This window comes from Nanorana parkeri, unplaced genomic scaffold, assembly GCF_000935625.1.
Source record: "Nanorana parkeri isolate BGI_ZX_2015 unplaced genomic scaffold, ASM93562v1 scaffold77, whole genome shotgun sequence".
Classification (NCBI taxonomy): domain Eukaryota; kingdom Metazoa; phylum Chordata; class Amphibia; order Anura; family Dicroglossidae; genus Nanorana; species Nanorana parkeri.
Window position 1 is genome coordinate 632,092 of NW_017306345.1, and position 21,775 is coordinate 653,866.

Genomic DNA, 21,775 nt, shown 5'->3' on the forward strand with positions numbered 1-21,775 from the left:
AACACGGATATTTAAAACACATTCACCTGCAGTCAATGTTTGGTGAATGTCAGACTCACTGCTTTATAAATATGCCAGTTCTTTAGGGAAATCAGCTGATACAATGTATTTTAGATTACTCATATTGTCAAAAACATGTTAATTTTTGTTATTAAACAAAGGATTTGTGCCCAAAACAGGAATTAAAGCAAATTTTTTTTCCAGTTTTCTTTTAGTTTTAGAAGATCTAACATTAGAAGAAGTGAGAGGAAATTACACCAAAATGAGGAGAAATCCTCATTCTCAGAGTAGAGAATTTTTCTCTACTCTTGTTCACTGTGTGGTGAGGTCAAAAGGGCAGAGTGAACATCTCCGAAAGCCTGGAGTTCCACTTTAACGTATGTGTAAACCCAGTTACCGAAATCTCATAAGCTTTCAAATGTTAAAATATTTTTATAGTAATTAGCAATAATTTTTTATCTGCAGCTTTCAATAAAATCAACCCTGGTGACTCTGCCATTAGAATGTCCTTATGCAGGCACTTCCTGTTAGAGGGTAAAGTTGGCCATACACTGCTCTATTTTGCAAATTTCTGCCGGTTCCTTAAGAATCAGCAGAAATTTGCAGTGTATGGCCACCTTAACGTTCTGTCCTGGTTTCCCAATTGTGCTCCTGCAATGTTATTCTGCCACACAGGCTTCTGATGAAGACTACTAGTAAAGTGAAGTTATTAATATTACTGATTGCTTCATCTTGTGCTTCAACTTGTGCTTCTACCTCTAAATTATAATAAATATATAATGAAGGAAATTAATTGATCGTTCTGTGGGATTGTAAAATGCAGCCCTTCTACACAAGCGGTTTGTGCCATGACATTTCCACTTGGTGGTTCCTTTTTATTCTATGTTGAATATGCTTTTGAGTTTCGGTTGCTAAATTCAACAGACCGACATCCATAGGTTTTCTAGCCAATTTCTTCTTTGATCTGATGACAATCCCTTGGAAGCTTTTCCTGAAAAATTAACTGTTAGGCTCCATTCACACATAGCGTTTGCGTTTCTGCGTGTTATTTCACGCAGTTTTTGCGCAAAGCATTTGATTTCAAATGCACGGTTTCCACATGTTTTTGTGACAAGCGGCGTCCAATGAAAAAATTTCCTGTCATGACATATTTCCTGTTCTCATTTTCTGTTGTTGAGAGAGATGACAGTGTATGCAGCATAGGTGCATACACTGCATACACCTTCAATGGATCCATACACACAGCGCTGCATAGCAACAATAGTTACAACAGTGCTGATTACACGGAGGAGGAAAAAAGGCACAGGCGAAGGTTCTAGTTCCATCCAGTGATTGCAAAACTTTGTAGCCATGAGGATACATTTTTTTTATTACACACGAATGTCTATTTTAGTGCAAATAAAAGTAAACAGAAAAAAAACAAAACAGTTTGCAATGTTCAAATTGCCAAGACGACCGGCTGGTAATGGTGTGTATACAAATCATCATTACCGCAAATCTGTCATAAAAGACATATGGGAGTTTCCATTGCTGATCTCCAGCTGTTATGCTGACCCTCCGTCAACACTGCAAAAGTCACTGACCTGGAACAAACATGCAGATCAGGAAAAAGCAAAAACAACAGAAGTCCTTATCGGCATGCTTGTTCCATTTTAGGGACTTCACTTTAGAACTGAAGTAAGAGGGTCAAAACAGCAACCAGGCAACAACTTCTAGGTTTCTCCCATGAGAGATTTTCTTTTAAACCTTTACAGGAACCCTTCAAAACCAATTCCAGATCCCTTCAGAAAAAGCTGTCATCTGGACTAACAAGCTGACAGTACAACATTTTTTTTTTTTTTTTTTTTTTAGCCCTTTCACACAGGCTTTCTGATCAGGTCCATCTGTCAGTTTTTAAGGCCGACCTGATCGGAAGCCAAATGCTAGTCCGTGGGCAGCTGGATCTAAATGGACAGGCATCCGTTTACATCCCGTTACCCCCGGTTCCAGCCAGGTCCCAAAAAACAAACAGATCAGAGTTCCATTTCTCTAAACCCGATTATGCTGGATTGCGGGTAAATCTGATACAAACGCAAGATGGATATGGATGTCACAAAGGTGACACAGATCCTCTCCTGATCGGACCATGTGAAAGGGGCCTTAGTTATAAGTAGTATGGAGGACTTACTGGTCCCATTTGAAAAGGTATCTTTAAGGCAGGGCTCACAAGTACTCGTATTGGTCACATAAAATCCTGGATTGCAGGGTGGGCAATTTTTCTTAACACCCGATTCTGGCAGTTCTTTAGCTGCGTCCACACTGTTATTGCATATCTTAGGCTCAATCCATTTATACATCAGTTGTGTCTACAAGTGAGCAAACAGACAATATTGGTTAATTGGGAATAATAATTTCTGCACATTACATTGTATAGTAAATGATCTCTATAATTTACCTCTCCATTGGCATCACATGGTGTGTGTGTATAGAAATAATCCTTCTCTGTGCACGGTGGGCGAAGACGACAGGATCCAGAACCAGGATCTGGAGACAAAAACATTATATACAGAAGATCATGTTGTGATTTTTTGCCAAAGGCAGCACAGTGGTGTAGTAATTAGCACTTCTACTTTGCAGCATTGGGGGTCCCTGGTTCAAATCTCGGTCAGGAGACTGTCTGCAAGGAGTTTGCATATCCTCCCTGTGCTTGGGTGGATTTCCTCCCACACTCCAAATACATGCTGCAGGGTTAATCGGCTCCGGTCTAAATCGACCCTGTATGTATGCGAGTTAGGAACCTTCAATTGTAAGCATCGTAAGGGTAGGGACTGATGTAAATGTCCAATGTAAAGTGCTGCGTAAATTGACAGTGCTATATAAACACCTGTATTAAATAAATAAAAGGCCTTTTTTCTTTATTAGCTGTGAACCATATCCAGAAAAGGTAAGCCACAAAGCAGCACTCCAAACTACTTGTTAAAGCTGATCTCTGGCTAATTGTTAAAAAAAATAAATCACCAATTATTTTGATTATAACTACATACTGCATTTAACCTAGACACAAACAAGCAGTTAACCCTGGCAGTGCGGGGGTAACCCTACTGCAAGAGTTAATACTGGGGATACTAAGGATATATCGGTGGCAGCCGAAACATATCGACTGAAAATGGCACTTTTGGCTAAATGCCGAAAGTGCCATTTCCTGCCGATACATCGGCGCATCCCAGGTTTCTCTCCTCTGCGCTGGGCGCTGCTCTGTGTCAGCCGGCCAAATCGCTACAGGAAGAGAGCGCTGTGAACGGCCGGTGTCTTTCCTCCCACACCGCTCAGCCGCTTATCACAGTCCGGCAGAGCGGTGTGGGGGCTGAGCTCTCCTCCCTGCTCCGCTCAATCAGCCTCCTGTGACAGCGTGTCAGAGAGAAGAGCAAGGTACACACACTTAGTGATCAGTGATCGCTGAATGTTTATAGATAATTGAGGACATGGTATGGTTATCAAATGCAAACAAGGTGACACAAGGCAAACACAGGAGTCACCCAAGTAACTTAGAAAGCATAAAAAAGCTTGGCTTTTAAAATAAATGTCTTGCCTATTTAACCCCTCAGGAACCCTCGTTTATCACCAACTAGCCCAAATAAAACTCCTTCCTCCGTGCGCTCTCTTTTATTATTTTGTTTAATACCATTTCTCTGTAAATGTTATGTTTTTGTTTGTTTTGTGCATTAGCATTTAGGACCTGTTCACACCATATGCAGTTGTGATGCAGTCCGTTTATTTTAACTGCTGCAGTAAAAATACAGCCCAATGCTTTCCTATGGGCTTTCTTGTGCCTAATTCACACCATTGCAGTCCGTTCAGATGCAATCAGAAAAAGTACTGCTTGTCCTATTTTACCTTCATCTAACTGCACTAAACGCATCAAAACGCAGTGCAATCACAACAGATCGCAATGCAACTGCGCAGACGCACGCCGTTGTGATGCAGTTTCTGGTGTGAACTAACCCTAAAAGAACACACATACAGTATTTTTAAAATTCCATTAATTTGTGATTATTGTTGCTAATCTTTCTACCAGCAACATAATAAAATACTTATTGATTTAAAAGTATTACTAGTCAAACTAGAAAACTATTTTTTTTAGCCCTTAAAATACATTAAAAAACGGTCACGGTTAATGATGCAGGGCTATAGCACAAGGATGCTCAAAAGGGCATATGAAAATAAAAAAGCAGAGAATCCTTGCTTTCGTCAAATCTCTTTCGTACATCCTCTAAAGAGATACAAAATAATACAGTTACATTTATAACTAGATTTTCTCAAGGCCACCATCTTGTTCGTTCATTACTTGAAAAATACTGGTATTTACTTGTGAATGATCCCACACTACGGAAACACATGCACAATTGAGCACGCGTGTCTGCAGAAATAGTATTTAGAAAACGACCCTGAGATGCCGCACATATCAGACATCCTGCAGAGCCCACCTGAAACCACACACAGCCCACGAGAGTGACCCTGCGAAGCCCACCTGAGATGACCTCATTAAATGTGCTGCTGCTGTTTCATTGTCCATTAAATAAGCTGGGTATGCATTTTGACTAGTGATCTTGACCAAGTTTGCGGCAGCTGCAGTGGTGCTCTAGGGCCCGACTGAAGAGAAATACAAATCCTTTAGTGGGAACACATATGCCATATATGCATTTCCACTGTATGTTTATATGTTAAATATCTCAGAGAGATAATATTAAATTGATAAGCCATATCATATACAACTGTATATTCCGTAAGGTATTCTGACAGGAACTGACCCCCGTCTGAAACACTAACACAAGGAACAGCAAAGCTATATGGCTTATGGCCAGTGGACGGAATTCATGGTTTTATTTATGATAACATAACATATCTATATAAACTGTATATTAAAGGTGCCCATAAACCTGAGATGAGCACCACCTGATTCTGCTGGTGTCAACTACAGTAAATCTAACATTATTAATGCGTTTATATTTTACATTTTCACTTTTAAATGTCACTCACCAGAGTACTTATCAGCTTCACACTCCACACAGAAGGAAGCCCCACGAGTTGAGTAAGTGTTTCTTGGACAGATCTGACAGAATGGTGCTCCCTTAGTGGGTGCAAATGTTCCAGGCTTGCATGGGAAACATTCTGATGTATATGCAGCACCTGTAAAAGATACATGATGCTTTTCTTATAACACCAGAATATAAGTATTCCTCCCTTAAAAATGGTTATACAAGTGTAAATTACCTGTGATAAATATGTTTCTCAATAACACTGGTTTAGGAGTGGTGCCTCCAATATAAAAGGCTGTAGTTTTCCAGTACAGTACATTCGTTCCTTGAGTAAGCTTTACCTGAAAACATAATTCATTTTTGTAATTAGTAAGCTAAAAATATTGTCTATCCAAATTATGTGATGCCAGACTATGGTGTTGGTTACCCGGTCTGTGAAAATGATTTTGTTTCATAACACCATATAGCCTAAAGGCATCTCCCAAGCATGCAAGTTAAAGGATTTGTGTTTTTCTCATGCTGCCCTCAAAGTTGAATTCCCTGCTGTTCAGTATTTGTATTTATTTTTTTGCCTTGTTAAATGTCCCTCGTGACAGTGCCCAGCTCCCCATGTCCTCCCCATTTCCTTTTTGACCGTAGCTTATCTATTAGCCTTGAAAATGGCCAGAATTTAGTATCAAGATTCACCCTGGCTCCACCCCCCAACATCCTACCTTCAGTTTGCTGCAAAGGCCAGAAATTTCAAAGGCCAAAAATCATTGGTGTCCCATTAACTGTTTGATTTTCGTTCGAAATACCATTCGAGGAAGATTTCTGAATGAAAATCGAAGAGTGTATGAGCACCTTCAGTTTGGGTTTTGTGGATTTCAGGCAGGATTAACAAATCCCCCCAGCAAATCGAATCCTGGCAGATTTGCTCATTGCCAATTACTGAAAGTCATACTTAATTTATTAATATTAGGTAATTATTATATAGGATTTATATAGCGCCAGTTTGCGCAGCGCTTTACAATATAAGGGAGACATTACAATCACAATACAATTCAAGACACAATGGTAAGGAGGCCCATTATATTAGCATTATAAAAAAAAGGGCTACCAGCTGAATCTTAATAAGTGCTGGTATATTTCCTCCTCCAACTTCTGTACAAGGTAGAAACCGCCACATGTTGCCTTTTTTTGCATGTGTAAACTGTGCAGATTTGTTTTATTATTACATTGCTTTTCATTGCTAAATATATAAAGTCTATTTAATAAAGATGGTGGGGACAATGCTTTTCTTGTTTCTGGACTGAATTGTACCTTTTAAAAAGGTACACTGCAGTCAGCGTTTAAAATTAAAAAAAGAAACACTTAAAATAAAAAAAAAGGGAGAGTGTGTTTTATATTTAAACACACTTATTGTATATGCTGGATGGAATTACTCTGTTAAACCGCTTTGCAACTGCCCCTTCAAAAGCAATATTATACAAAATGAGCATCCATTTAGTGTGGTAATATGTGTATATTTTAAACTACCATTTAAAGTGAACAGAGAGGGGATCATTTTAGCACAGATCAGTAGTTGGAACCTACTTGTGTGCAAACCAAGATTCTACATATTTAATTCAGACTTGGCCATATATTTGTTAAAAGAAGAACTCGAGGAAAAATATTCTTAACCCTTGCAGTGGGGCTACCCTGCTGCCATGGTTAGGTGCTCACTTTAGTCTAGGGTGTAAAATAACAAAGTTATTCTCGCACGAACCTCACAGACGGCTGGCTGTTAGAAGGCTCCCTCCAGCCTGTGTCCTCCTTCACTGCAGTGATGGTATGTCCCTCAACGTCCTCACGTCCACAGTATTTTGGACGTGATGACTCACAGCACCTTAGGCAGTTGGAGCGGAGGGGGAGAGAAGCTGAAAGGATCAGTCTAACAGTCAGCTGGGTGCGAGGCTTGGGGGAGTATAACTTTCTTATTTTACACCCTAGATGAAAACGTACACTTAAACCTTGCAGTGCAGGGTAACCCTACTGCAATGGTTAAGAATAGTTCTTCTTTAAAAGGAGAACTATGAGGCGAGTGATTTCTACTCATCCTCATCGTGAGAGCCGACCTGTGACAAAGAAGCTGTCACAGGTCAGCTCTATTGACCGGGAAGTGAGCAGAAACATGAAGCCGATCCGCTCATTTCCCAATCGTCTCCCTGCGGTGAGCGCCAACTGTCAGCAGTGAGCAAACTTTCTGAGATAATACAAGACAACCTAGAACAGGGGTAGGCAACCTTGGTACTGCAGCTGTTGGGGAACTACATGAGGCATTGCAAGACTATAACTGCCAGAGGCAGCGGCATGATGGGATTTGTAATTTGAGCACAGCTGGACTGCTGATGTTGCCTACCCTTGAACATCATATAACTTGAGTACATTCTTGACTCCTATGCAAATATCAGCTGGATTTACTTGATGCACACTCCAGCCATTGTCAGTGTTCCTCATCCATCTGGATTCCTCTTCTATGGGTTGACATTGATCATTATGAACCTTAAAATACAAAAAAAAAAAACTATTACTAAATATGATGCACCTTTCTCGGTGTATTCTTCAATCTATTTATTTAGAAGTCACTTCCAGTAATACCACTTTTTTTTTTTTTTTAAACACATGCCCAACAGTGTTGATCTGAACTGGTCTTCTAACACAGGATATACAGTTGCTTGTAAACTATAGCAACCCTGAAGTGAAGACATAATTTTTTTTTTTGTTCTTTTTCGTTAAAGAGAAGCCAAGGGGGTTGTTCCTGACCCTCTATCAGGCCCTGCAGACATCCAGACTTTGTTTTTAACTACTCTAGAATGTCTATAGAAATGTAAGAGTTTAAGGGCCCGTTCATGTTGGCTAAGTGTTTAGATGATGCGCTGAGATCTTGAGGAATGCTGAATTAAGTTTTACTTGCTTCTAAGAACATTACATCAGAATACAGCATTGTGCAGGAAACACATAGGAAAACTTCCTGTGTATCATAGATAAGCATGCACACAGAGAGTAACATGGCATTACAGCGCCATCTACAGCTCAAAAGACATTAGTACACATTAAAATGTCAGTAATACAATCAGTACATATCAGCATATGCTGCTGTATATCCAACAGATCACACCAAAATTGGAAGGAAATCACAAATCCCTTGACTTGCAATTTCAACTTCCATTGACTTCCACTGCGTGCTTTTTTAAAAAAATATTCTCTTTTGACACTTTTATTTAAATTAACATGTTCTGAGTGGACAAACAACCTGTGTATTTTGTGTTTGTACTGTTGTGTTGCAATTACATCTGTTTTTGTTCCATTACATTATGTTGCGCTGAAAAAAATGTTATGTTTATTTTTTTCATCGCACTGCAGTAAAACAACAGATTGCAGGAGTTTAAAAGCAGAACGATGGGGTCAGGGCTTTTCCCCATAGCTCTCCTTAGGGTAACGGGAGGACACAAACTAGCGTCCTCCCGTCACCCTAAGCTCAGTATACCGCGAGTTAGAGCTCGCGGTATACTGAGATGCCGCAGCGGATCCAGACATGTCGAGATCCGCCCAGCTGCCTGAGTGACAGCTGGCTCTGCCTATCTAGAGGCAGAGCCAGCTGTACCCGCCCCTCCCCCATCCGTTCCGCTAGTCAACGCTGGTGGATCGGGAAGGGGGGAATCCAGCCCCTCCCCTGTCACGGCAGAGAGCCGTGACAGGATCGAGAAGTGGGCGAACACCGGTATGTGTTCGCTCACTTCCCGATCTACTGAGCCGACCTGTGACAGTCTCATTGTCACAGGTCGGTTAGAACTATGAGGTGAGTGAAAAGCACTCACCTCATAGTTCTCGCTTAAATTGATGTTCCAAATAGAAAATTTTAATTTAAAGGTGAAGTTTATTCTGCAACTACAACCCCAATTCAAAAATAGTTGGGACGCTTTGTAAATTCAACATAAAAACAGAGTGGAATGATTTGCAAATCTCATAAATCCATATTTTATTTACACTAGAAAAAGAAAACATATCAAAATGTGTAAACTGAGAAAATTTACAATTTTAAGAAAAAAATAAGGTAATTTTGAAATTGATGGCAGCAACACGTCTCAAAAATTTAGGGTAGGGCAACAAAAAGCTGGAAAAGTGGTACTACCAAGCTGGAAGAACATTTTGCAGCTAATTCAGTTAATTGCCAACAGGTCAGTAACATGATTGTGTTTAAAAAGAGCATCTTACAGTCGGTGTGCCAAAGAAGTGTCCCAACTTTTTTGGAATTGGGGTTGTATGTTACCTGTCTTCCTCATTTCCCTTCATGTCAATATGACAAAAATACTTTAACAAAATATTCCCATATGCATAAATATCTTGCTAGAAACCCAGTGATGTGTCTTCTGTGCTTCTCTATTTATTCCAAGCAGATCGTGGCTAGTGGAAGGGGCTGGCAGGGTGTCTATACAGTATAAATTGAAAATGTAAAAGAAATCTGCCATGGAACTCATCTAAAGAGCCCTCAGGCCTGATGCGAGCAGTGGACTGGCTTATGGAAGGAGTTATACAAATTGCAAAATGTCTTATAGGCAGCTGCATTGGTGATAGGTGTTGACAGGGCAGGGCAGCACATCTTCCCAGTCTCTACTCTGTACCTGAGCCAGCACTGTAGTTTAGAGGTTACATAACTGAAAGTATTTTTTTCCTTCAGTGTTGGTACAGAAATATCTAATAAATAAAAACACAACAGTTGTAACCCACATGGACTGACCGCCTAACCCCTCCTAGCAGTGGCCACAGAATGACTGTAGCAGTGTCTGTGCACTTCTAGGACACCGGTGTCAGTCTGAAGGAGTGGGGGTTTCTATTCTACGCAGACTGCCATGGATAACGCCCAAATCTAATAATGAGCTGCTGTGATTGACAGATTTAATCCCCATTCAAAGAAAAGGGATGGGGCAATGACAGTCAGGCAGTGGAGTAAATTAGAAATGTTGTGGAGGTGGGGTTGGAGTAGTAAAGTTGTCCACTAAAATTTCCCCCATGATCACATTAAGCCATGGAGAATTGTGGATTTTTAAAATTGCTTTGCATTTTGAGTGCATTGGAGCACAAAAGGTCACTACTAAATTCCCCCCCTATATTAAGCCATGGAGAACTGTGGATTTTTTAATAGTTATGCATTATCAGTTAATTTAAAAATGTATCAAAATGTATGGCAGCATGCATAACTGAAACAAGCCCTAAAGCTATATACGTCAGATATACATTAGAAAAAAAATAACTCTAAATGGCAAGAATTATCAGGGACAGCACACCTAAGAAATCATTTCAAATGATGTTACTTTGAACAGAAGCATTGGGGCCCACTTATGAAGTTTAGAAGTAGCTAGTTTATTACATTATATTAGTTGGTTGGTGGTTGTTATCATAAAAGGTTTTATTTATAAGCTTGAAAAGTGTGTCTGAGAGTCATGTTCACCATTTCTATTCATCAGTTCAGCACTTCTAACAGATTTTTTAATAGTCTAACTCTAGTTTACAGAGTTGTGAAATTGGAATTTGAGCAACAAATGACAGGATTAGTATGGCACTATAAGAACTGCATAAATATTTACTTGCACTACAAGCCCTTCTTTCATTTTATATGTTAAACGGTTTTGTGCTACCGAACGCTTTGCTTTTCTAAAAGTCTACCACATTAGGGAAAAACTTTAGGTCACTTCACCATTTTTCTAGCTTGCCTGTCAATAGGTTGCCACTTTCTTGATATCTGAACAATAGTGGGCAGGTTCACTTAAAAACATGACTCATCAATACTTTTTTTTTTAATAGACCCTGGTGTGTGTGTGTGTGTTTTCTTTAAAAGAGAACCAAACAAGGCCTTTTTTTTTTTCTTCCAAGAAGAACTCTGGGCAATATAAAACTACCTTTTGCAGTGGGGCTACACCTGTACTGCAAGGGTTAAGGGCTCATTTTGGTCTAGGGTGTAAAATAAAAAAGATATACTCACCCAAATCTTGGTCCCACCAAGCTGCTAGACCGGTTCCCGCAGCCTCCCTCTCCCTCTGCTCCAGCAATGGAATGTCCCTCAGTGTCCTCACATCTAATAGACTGCATTAGACGTGATGACTCACAGGTCCTTAGATTAGGGAAAAGAGGCTGCAGGGACTGGTTCTGGTGAATATATATTTTTTATTTTACTTCCTGCATCAAAACGAGCACTTGGAGTATGGCTAAGTTTTATTCCAACCCAAAGTTCTTTTTTTTCTTCAATTTTTCTACAGTTTTGCACAAACAGCTTGTGGCAGTCACAGAAGGGCCTTAATAGTAAAGAGTGATTACAGAGTCTATGTTAATTATGTGGTTGTCTGCTTGTTGCATGGAGTGCATACTTACAAAAAACTCAAATGCAATATTACTGTCGGGATATAAATATTCAAAGCTGAGCATTCCCTCCTGTTTCAGGTTGATTGAATACAATAAAGTGGCCGAGCATTCATCAGCATTTGATGCAACATATTCTCCACGGGCTTCCCACTGTGACCTTGACAATACAAAAAAAAAAAAAAAAAAAAGCATAAATAACTAAAATAAAGAGAAATGGGAAGCAATAAGGCATGTCCCAGACCAGGATTATATGAGGGGATACTGAGGAATCCACTAAGATAACAACATGAAGAGAATCTGAAGATTGAAAAGGGAAAATGGCTACCACTAGCACAAAGTTGGAAAGAGAGCTGTACAATGACAGGTCGATTAACCGAGTTCAAAATGCAGAATTCAACAAACAAGGGCCTACCTATAAAAGCAATAGTCTCCGGTCATTTTTTTTCCAGTATATAATAAATATACAGGAACTACACACATTAGTGATGATGAAATCAGGACAACCATTAACTGAGCAATTTCATTTTAAATCAAATATATGTTCAGGTGAAGTTAGAAAAAAAAATTTTGTTTATCACCTTGTTTTCCAATCAGGCTTCTAATTACTAGTCATTGAGGTGCCATTGTCATATGCTGTCCTACTCTAATCCAGTGGTTGTCAATTTAAGGAGGTATGGAGCTCTCAACTGCAGCCCCCAAAATCACCTAAGAGCTGCATGTCTTGTTAGCTATATATAAATGCTAGAGAGGACTATTAGAAAAAGCAGACATGTTATATGGTGAAAGACTGTGGAGATGGTACAAGTATGGTTGGGGACAGGGGAGATGCCGTAGAAGAGATTGAGAGACAGGAAATGTTACACAAGGATAGTAGAGATGACTGCTATGAGCCCATACAGATTAATGCTTCCACTTTCACTAAAGACCCCTGGGGTCTGAGGGCTACACAGCAAGTATCAAAGAGCTGCATCTGGCCCTCGTGTCACTGTTTGGATACCAGAGCTCAAAATCATGGGGGCACCCATAGGGGCAGCCTGAGTTTTAACACATACATTTTCATGTTTTATGTGCAGTATTGCATGATTTATGTTAACATGTTTTGCAGAGCATGGGGAAGAACAAATTAGAATGGAGATTTTAGTGTAGATATGCTAAAAACATCTTAACACACAATACATTAAATATGGGTGTAATATGAAACATGGTCAGAAAGGTGAACTTAGCCTTTAAAAGAGAACTATGGGGTAACCTTTTTTCTCATATTTCTCTTTATGGTCAAGGGAAGACATATACCAACATCCTCCCATGACCCAAAACTCAGTACATACTGAGGTATAGCTCAGTATGTACTGAGGTATAGCTTGCTATATACTGACAGCAACGCAGCCAAGGCGGATCCTGACGATACTGTCGAGATCCAGCCCGCTGGCTGATTGACAGCTGTCAATCTAGAGGCAGGGCCAGCTATGCCCCTTTCCCACGTCTGTCCCTCCAGTTAGCACTGGAGGATCAGAGAGGGGAGGGGGAAATCCCTGTAGGGAGCAGTGACTGAAGTCACTGCGCTCTGCAGGGAGATGATCAGGAAGTGAGCGAGCGGCGCTATGTTTTCGCTCACTTTCCGATCAATAGAGCCAACGTTTGACCGTTTCAATGTCACACATCGGCTCTAACTATGGGGATGAGTGTAATTCACTCACCCCATAGTTCTTCTTTAATGGGTAAAGAAAAAAAAAAAATCTTGGTACAATAGCAACTAAATATAATTTCTGCCGTGCAGGGGAAGTAAAATAAATATACTGACTAATATGTACAGTAAGACATTTCATTATTGACACTTTTCTTACATCGGTCCTTAAATGGAATCATTCATGCTTACCCTTTTTGTTCTTGTAAATCCAGCAACGAATCTACTACTACATGCTGATGGTTTTCAGAAAAGGGCAAAACAGGACAATAGGTATGACAAATATGAAGATAAAAGGAACAAGGGAAAATGCCACAATAGTTGCGACTGCAAGTTATTACTCACATAGTGCAATTCCCAGTTGTTCCATATGTAGTGCTGGAAATGCTGGTGAAACCAGGTGGAAGTTCTTCCCACTCATCGAAGCGTACACCAGTACCTAGGGAGTATGTTCCAGTTCCACAGGGGGTACATTCTTGTAGTGCCATATCCAGATATTGCCCAGCAGAGCAAGAGAAAGCTAGGGTCACAAAGGAATAGCTTAATTTGTAAACGATCATAACAAATATGATAACAATAACAGAAATACAGCACATAGTATAATATATGCAGAAAAAGAGGTAGAAGAGGAGGAGGAGGAGGAGGGAGAAGAGGAGGAGGAGGAGGGAGAAGAGGAGGAGGAGGAGGAGGAGAAGAGAGAGAAGCAACATATTTTTTTCAGTGCTTTATAGGGAACATTGACCATTCCTCTCCTGAATGAGTTCACGATGAAAAGTCCTGAATACTCACATACTAGGACCAATTTTTTTGGAAGCCACTTATCAGTATGTTAGGAGCATGTTGTTTGCAGTGAATGCCTTCAGGCCATCCTCTGACTCAAAAGATTTGGGGTCTATTCACAAAGCTGCCGAAGGATCTAGCCGTAGCTTCGGCTGATCCTTCAGCTAGCTTCGGCCCCAGGACCCCTTTGGTTCAGTAGAACCGAAGGGGTGCTGTACGGGCTATTCACTATAGCCCGTACAGCTCCCGAACGTGGCCGAGCGGCTCAGTCGAGCCGAACGCATATGCCTCGGCTCGGCTGAGCTGAAAGCCGAAGCTGGCCGAGCAGCCGGCCTTTGGCCGTCCGACAGTCTGCTTCTGACAGCTGGGCGGAGCCAGCTGTGATCTTACGGCATTTTTTCTATTCTGACATGTCTCCGTGTCAGAAGAAAAAAAAAAGAAACAGCAGTGTTTCTCTCCTGGGCGGCCGGGAGCGGGAGGCTCCCAGAGCGCCCGGGAGAGTTGTTTTTTTTTTCTTGTTTTTTTTTACGGCAGCAGAGCCGCTGGACAATAGAAAACTATTGGGCGGAGCTAGCTGTCACTGCTAGCTCCGCACAATCGTTTTCTATTTACTTTTTTAACAATTTTTCTGTTCTGCTCGGTCCCTCTGAGGGAACGAGCAGAACAGCCGAGCCGAATGCCGCTCAGCGGCATTTGGCTATTCACCCACTGCTGTTCGGCATCTATAAGAATAGGCCGAACAGCAGTGAGTAGCCTGCTGGAGGTTCGGCTCAGCCGATCCAGATGTTGGATCGGCTGAGTCGAACTCCTCCTGCACTTCGGGTTGGCCGAACATGCTGAGCATGTTCGGCCGACCCGAAGCCATATGAAGCAAGCCGATGTACGGCTGAAATCAGCCGTACCAGCCTGAAGTGAAATAGCCGAACAGTGTTCGGCTCACTTCAGGTCGGTCATTTACTCGGCTGCCTATGGCAGCTTAGTGAATAGACCCCTTAGTCTCTTAAAATTTTCACTAACCAGATCAGCCTTGTCCAGTGATTTAAAAAAAAAAAAAACACATTTAAATGGCCAACTCCATTTAAAATGTACACAGCAGTTTGCCCAGAGACATTAAATCTTGGTTAATTTTTTTGAAAACATTAAGAGTGTGTTTTCCCCAAAGTTGACTTTGTTTGTGTCTCATCCCACAAGGGAGTAATGAAGGTGTCACTTCCTTAAATGGGTTCCACACTTATTTGTCTAACTGATATTATGAAAATTGGCAGCTGAGAACAATTCCGGTAGGTTATTGATATCTAAACGATGATGTTGCAAAGTGAAGCCAGCATTCCATACTGACCATACAAAACTAAGGCATCAATGTTAGCTGGAGTTGACATCCATACTTCTAGCGCCCTTAAAATCTCCAGTTCAAACCATTTCTATGACAGAGACAAATGCCCTAGTGAGTTACCACTACAGTTTTTATGTAATAGAGTAGTATTTCTTTTTTCATCTCATTACCTTTCTGTTCTGTTATTTGTTGTATAAGCTTCTAATAATAGCCCAGTGGCTAGGTGGAACTACATAAATCTATTGAATAAATGAAACTCCCTCTGCTTAGAGATTCTAGGAGAATAATAACTCAACAGTAGCTTGATGGTGGATTCCAGGATCAAGAATAATAGAAATGTTGGATGTAGGTAGCCTGGCTCCTGTGTGTGACCTCAAAAGACGCAGCATTAGATGTCTTCCATTACTGAAATCATCTGTATGCTTTTCTGTCTTTTGTAGTGGTTTTCTACAGCAAAGAGTTTATAGTACTGGGTAGACTTCTTGCCCCCTAAGCCCCTATGATGGGGGAGATATATGGGGGTCTCCTCTATGTGCCTATATTCACATTTTAAATATACCACAAGCACAACATTTGTACAAGTACAAAAAAACGACTTAATTAAGTTGCCTTTAAATTGTAGTTTTAGTTTACCAAACAGAGAAAGATAAAGTCTCATTCTGCACATATAGTTAAAATGTATGATGCTAAGCCCACTGTGAACAAATAATTGAACAGGAAAGAACCCACTGGAAAGAACACCAAATGAGCCACATACATGTGACGTTGAATGCACTTACAGCAGTCTGTTCCTTTTACTGGATCTGGAACTCCCGTACAAAGTCCTGGGGTATGAGGCACTGCCACACGCCATCTGGTGCCCTTGCTGTCACATTCAGTATATTCATAGTGGTAATCTGACTGCAAAGTATTGAGGAATAATTTGTTACATACATAAAATAATATATACACTCACAGGACTGATCTGAACACATTACTCCCATAGTATAACTTCATAAGTCATGGTCGGGCAACCTCTAGAATACTAGTATATTTTGTAGGGGGTTATTCACTAAGTTGCCAAAGGCAGCCGAGTGAATAACCGAGCCGAAGTGAACTGAGCCGAACGCCTTTCGGCGATTCACTTCGGCCCCGTACGGCTAATTTCAGCCGTACATCGGCTAGCTGACTTTGGCTGATCCTCTGCACATTACTCTGAGCCAAAGTGAAGAAGCCGTTCGACTCAGCCGATCCAACATGTGGATCAGCTGAGCCGAACCACCGGCAGCTCACTCGCTGCTGTTCGTCCCTATTCTCATAGGGGCCGAACAGCAGAGAGAGAAATAGCTGAATGCCGCCTCCAAGGTAGCGAGCAGAAAACAAAAAAAAAATTATATTTTATATATATACAACTCATCAATATCAACATGCCAACACCTGAACCATATAGATATTTGACAACAAACTTTAAGAAGAACAGTTAACTTAAATACATCAGAATTGTATAACTGCTAATATCATCAGCAGAACATAACTAAATACAAATAGTATACAGGATCAGAGCAAAAACATATACAACAATAATACAACATATGAAAAGTATTATAGTACAGAGAGTGTACATAAAACTCCAAGGAACATTACACAAAGATCTAAAGCATGAAGGCATCACTAAACAACATAGCTGGTGGTACTTCATGTATAATATGATACATCATCCATTTAACTATAGAAAATATTTTAAACTGAGGGTCTCATTTAGACCTGGATATGTGTTAGCCTAAAGTGGGTATGATCCATCTAGTTTTTTATCTAAATTACCCCCTCTGGGTTGTGATTAATGTGACCCACGCAGTAAATTGGATTGCTGATGCATCAAACCCATGATGCAACCCCACGTGCCGTACATGAAATATTGAGTAAATATGATCCTATATGAGTTTGCAAAATGTACAAAAAGTTTTGCCTACGTAGAATGCACCAACCGACAGGTCATGAGGTAAACCATGACCTTGATCCGGTGGTGGCTCAGTCCACATAGCGAGTGGCCAGCATAGTAGATCCGTTAGGTAACCTAGTTGAAGACTACACAAAACACAAAAAATCCCCCAGCTCACCTGCAACAAAACAAGGTTACCCGTCAACAGTATGCTGTTAAAAACAGAGGTTTTAGTTGCACAAAAATATGTAGAAGCCACACCGCTGCAAAGTGTGGTCCTAACTCGATCTATACGAGTCTCCAAGTGTGAGCATGTTAATGCAGTCGATAAATTGCATGCAGGTGTACCAGGAGGTAGCCTCCTTATAAAAAGGTGCAGGGACGCACTGGAGGCCCAGCAACCAAAAATGCACGCTGGGACCCCAGTGTGTTCCCACATCCAAAATAGTCAAACTAGAAAAACATGGTACCTGCATGAATCTATAACCAGCCTTTATGGCAGGGCGCACATTGGGAAGGCTTACAACAATACAAAACACCTGGTTGAAGACCCCAGTTATATCCAATGACACTAACTACAACCACCCCATTTAAAAAAGGTGCAGTGGTCTTTTCCCCCCTTCCCATCATAGTGACTACGCGTGAACGAATCACCTTTAGATTTTTGCACGTCAGGTGTCAGTTGTACATATTTATTAATTATATGGTCCTCTGTAAGAAGATGCAAATGTGTGTGTGTGTGTGTGTGTGTGTGTGTGTGTGTGTGTGTGTGTGTGTGTATATATATCAAAGTATTTGTATAAGGTAAGTGTGTTGGCGTGTGTATTGTGTCACTAATTTGGTAGTATTTTTGCTGGCTGGTCTTTTATCATTTTTATGTTATATTTTTATGTTATATAGAAAAGGTCTTTATGGAAAAAGCATTTGCCCGTTTGAAAGCTCATTTTAGGCAGGGTTTACTATAGCCTTGATGTAATAATCTTTCTTTTAATAGCTTAACCTTAGGTATGAAATCATGTTACCTAGAGCAGTACATTTTTAATCTCAGGTAGAGACTGAAAGAGATACTCATGACCAGTGATTGAGAGTGGGCACTAGTGGCATGTAAAAGTGTATTGCCTGCTGTAGGTTTTCTAAACAACTTAGTGGTAACAGACAGATCCTCTGAGATAATAATCTCTGTATCCAAAAAAGGTAATTGTCAGTCTGTTACGTTGCATGGTAAATTTGAGATTATACTATTTATGGCTGTTTTTGCCTTCAATGAGTGGGCTGGTCATGAGATCCCATCCAGATCATCACAACATCATCTCTGTAGCGATACCATGAAAGAATGCGACCAATGTCCTCTGTCATTTGGTCATCTGCCATGAATCCCTTCTCCCATCCACCTAGGTATAAATTAACATAAGAGAGCGTACATCGTGTGACAATTGTCACGCCCTATACCTGGTAGTAATGGATCTCCTTAAACATAAAGATGTTACATGTCAAAACGCTGGAGTAATTCCAACACAAAAGGCCTTGCATGGCTGGGTTGATACAGGACGTTTATCCAAGAATCCTTTGATGGCTTGAATGCCCTTGGTGTGGGGTATTCTGTTATACAGTGCCTCCACATCAATGGGCACCAGCCAGGCCTCCAGAGGTACTACCATCCCATCCAGTATCTTTAATAAATCAATGATATCTTTTACATAGGAAGGAAGGGCCACCACATGTGGTCTCAGATAATCATCAGACAGCTGGTTGTCTGAGACTGACATCCAATGCCTGAGTCTATGGATCTACCTGTTGGATTATGCATGTCCTTGTGGGTCTTGGATAGTGTGTAAAATGTAGATGTACAAGGATGTTTAACATCTAGATATTCTAATGTGTCTTAATGATCAGTGCTTTCTTATAGGGTATGCAGAGAATCATTAGGTAGCCGTTATGAAATTTAGGTACATTCTCTGTGGAAATAGGTGTGAGACCACATGTGGTGGCCCTTCCCTCCTATGTATAGGATACAATTGATTTATTAAAGTTACTGGACAGGATGGTAATACCTCTGGAGGCTTGGCTGGTGGCCATTACTGTGGAGGCACTAGATAGCAGCAGTCAGTATATATGTGCATCTATGTATATTAACATTCACATTTATCCAGCATATAAGAACACCTCCCTCGTGAGGAAGCACGTTGAGACAAAAACCACCATGGCCTTGTGCCTAAGCTGGAAAGGATCAAGTTTACCCATGTTTGGAATCATCATTGCAATTCAGACGCATAAGAAAGACTGTTCTAATAATGCTCTCATGTGGTTAGTTAGGAGTTAGTTGTTTAGACATTACGTACATAATATTGGTTTTAATAATGTGAATGTGATTACAATTATCTGTGTTACAAATAAAAACTATGTAAAAACTTTGTACAGATTCATATACCTTTTGGACTACCGTTAAAACCCCACCTTTTTATGGTATTACTTTGCATGTCCGTAACAAAAACAGTCAGTCATATTTACATCTCATGTCTGTCCTAGGCATTCATAGGAGGTAACAATTGTAAATAACACAAAAACGTCTTACAGTGGAGAGTTTCATACCTCCAGCATAGGGTTTTTAATGTTTGTTGTTATTTCTATAGGCTTTATCTTGGACTCCTATCTAGTTCCCAAACTGCACTACCTTATGTTAATGCATAAATAAATGTTTGACCCTACTATGCCTCTGTACGTCCCATGATTCTTTACCCACGATTCTAGACTCTCTTCTTTCTGGCAACATCATTGGTACGATTTGGACTTCTACCCATACTCATCATTATCTGCCACTAACTTTGGCAGTACAATAAACTGTTTTAATGATGAATTTATGTGTTCTTACTGTATGTACTATTCTATTTTGTTCCCTGTATTACCTACCTTGTTCTTTATAATAAAGCGTCAAGATTAGTTCACACTAGGGATGCACTGATACTTTTCGTCAAGTATTCATCAACACCAATTATCGGTACCTTTTTTTTTTTTTTTAGAGTCATGCGACAATAATACAGACTGATGATTTTAGACAGCGGTGGAGCACCAGGGTCCGGGTTGCAGCTGTAATCCTGGCAGTTCTGCCACTGACTATAAGCTGTAGAGGGAGTACAAATCTCAGCAATACGTTTTATAGCAATGCAGAATACCACCAACTATAAAAGGGCTACAAATCTAAGCAATACATGACACAGCCATGCAGGATAATACCAACAGCTACAGAGGACTACAAATCCCAGCAATACATTATACAGCAAAGCAGAAAAATTGTATTATTCTGCATTGCTGTATAATGCATTGCCGGGATGTGTCGTCCTCTATAGCCAATTGCCATTCGGCATTACTGTCCCAGCAATACATTATACAGCAATGCAGACTACCACCAGCTATAAAGGACACAAATTCTAGCAATACATTATACAGCAATGCAGAATGGCACCGGCTATAAAGTATTTGTAGTCCTCTACAGCTGGTGCCATTCTGCTTTGCAGTATAATGTATGGCACCATGTGGTTTCCAAAGCAGGTGCCGTGTGGTTCCCAAGAGGGCTTCCAAGGTCCCCAGTCAGCACAGAACCTATCCATTTGAACATTTAAAGTGCTGGTATCGTTTGTTCGTATTGGGGCTTTTTCATGAGTACCAGTATTCATGAAAATGCCCAGTATCAGCGTCGATGCTGATACTGGTATCGGTGCATCCCTATTTCACACACAGTCTGATCTATTGGAGAATAGTAGGGTTTAGCTGTATGTTGAGCTGTGCACAGGCCACAGGCTAGTATGTAGTGGAGACAGAACAAGAGGCATTTATTATAATGGACAGGATGCAGAAATGTGATAAAGCTCCACTAGCAGGGTTTGCAAAAGACTCCTAATGAGGGATGGGCTTACACTGCAAAGAACAAACGACTATGTTTTTTTCAGTTTTAATTCCATTTATTTTACTGTTACTTATCTCGGTTTTCTAATATCTTTTCTGTACGTATTTTCTGCCATTGACTTTCTTTTTTTCCAATAAAAAGATATTTAATTTCTATTCAGAGCATTCCGAGATTCAGCTTAACAATTTGTAAAGAACTTTGCCTCTATGAAGAGCTGCAAACCAAAAAACGAATTTACATTACGGTCTGCAACAAGTGTTATAGACATTTCTAAAGGATAAGAATTACAACAGGGGGGCATAATTCGGTTAAAACATGTTGTAGCGGCTACTTTGTGTGTGTATATAAAGGAATAACTGCTCAATTAACCTGCTCTAGTAAAGATTACACTCAATCTACTGGCAATTAGATTGTTGTCCAGTGAGCTGGAAAATCTCCGCACGGGGTAAGGCCGAGTGTGTCATACGTCAGATTCTGGTTGCAGTAGTGGGATCAATACACTGAAGAAAACTAAAATTTTTGGGATTTTTGATGTTTTGGTGATAGTAGTCACCAGGACAAAAAAAGGGGGGGGAAATCTCCTCAGTGTAAAAATTTTGTAGCAATAAAAATTCGATGAAGGGTCTAACTCTACTCTAAGCAATCTAAAACTAAAGAAAATAAAGTTGCCTTTACATCCACTTTAAGTTATCTTTTATTGAGGCATCAATGGTCACAAAAACTGAATACATGTAGTGCTTTCTTGTTTAAATAGATTATTTTGCAG

At 40.3% G+C, this 21,775-nt stretch overlaps 1 protein-coding gene across 1 annotated transcript in view; it reads right to left on the bottom strand.

The window, feature by feature from the left end:
- KIAA1324 (KIAA1324 ortholog) overlaps nt 1-21,775 on the bottom strand; it is a 67,904-nt gene that overhangs the window by 34,774 nt on the left and 11,355 nt on the right. Inside the window, exons 2-9 of the mRNA XM_018576784.1 lie at nt 15,970-16,090; nt 13,423-13,597; nt 11,403-11,550; nt 7,458-7,538; nt 5,251-5,356; nt 5,017-5,166; nt 2,435-2,523; nt 2,168-2,345 (exon numbers count right to left, since the gene is read on the bottom strand). Of these exons, the coding sequence (XP_018432286.1) occupies nt 2,168-2,345; nt 2,435-2,523; nt 5,017-5,166; nt 5,251-5,356; nt 7,458-7,538; nt 11,403-11,550; nt 13,423-13,597; nt 15,970-16,090 (1,048 nt within the window). The remainder of the gene's footprint in view (nt 1-2,167; nt 2,346-2,434; nt 2,524-5,016; nt 5,167-5,250; nt 5,357-7,457; nt 7,539-11,402; nt 11,551-13,422; nt 13,598-15,969; nt 16,091-21,775) is intronic.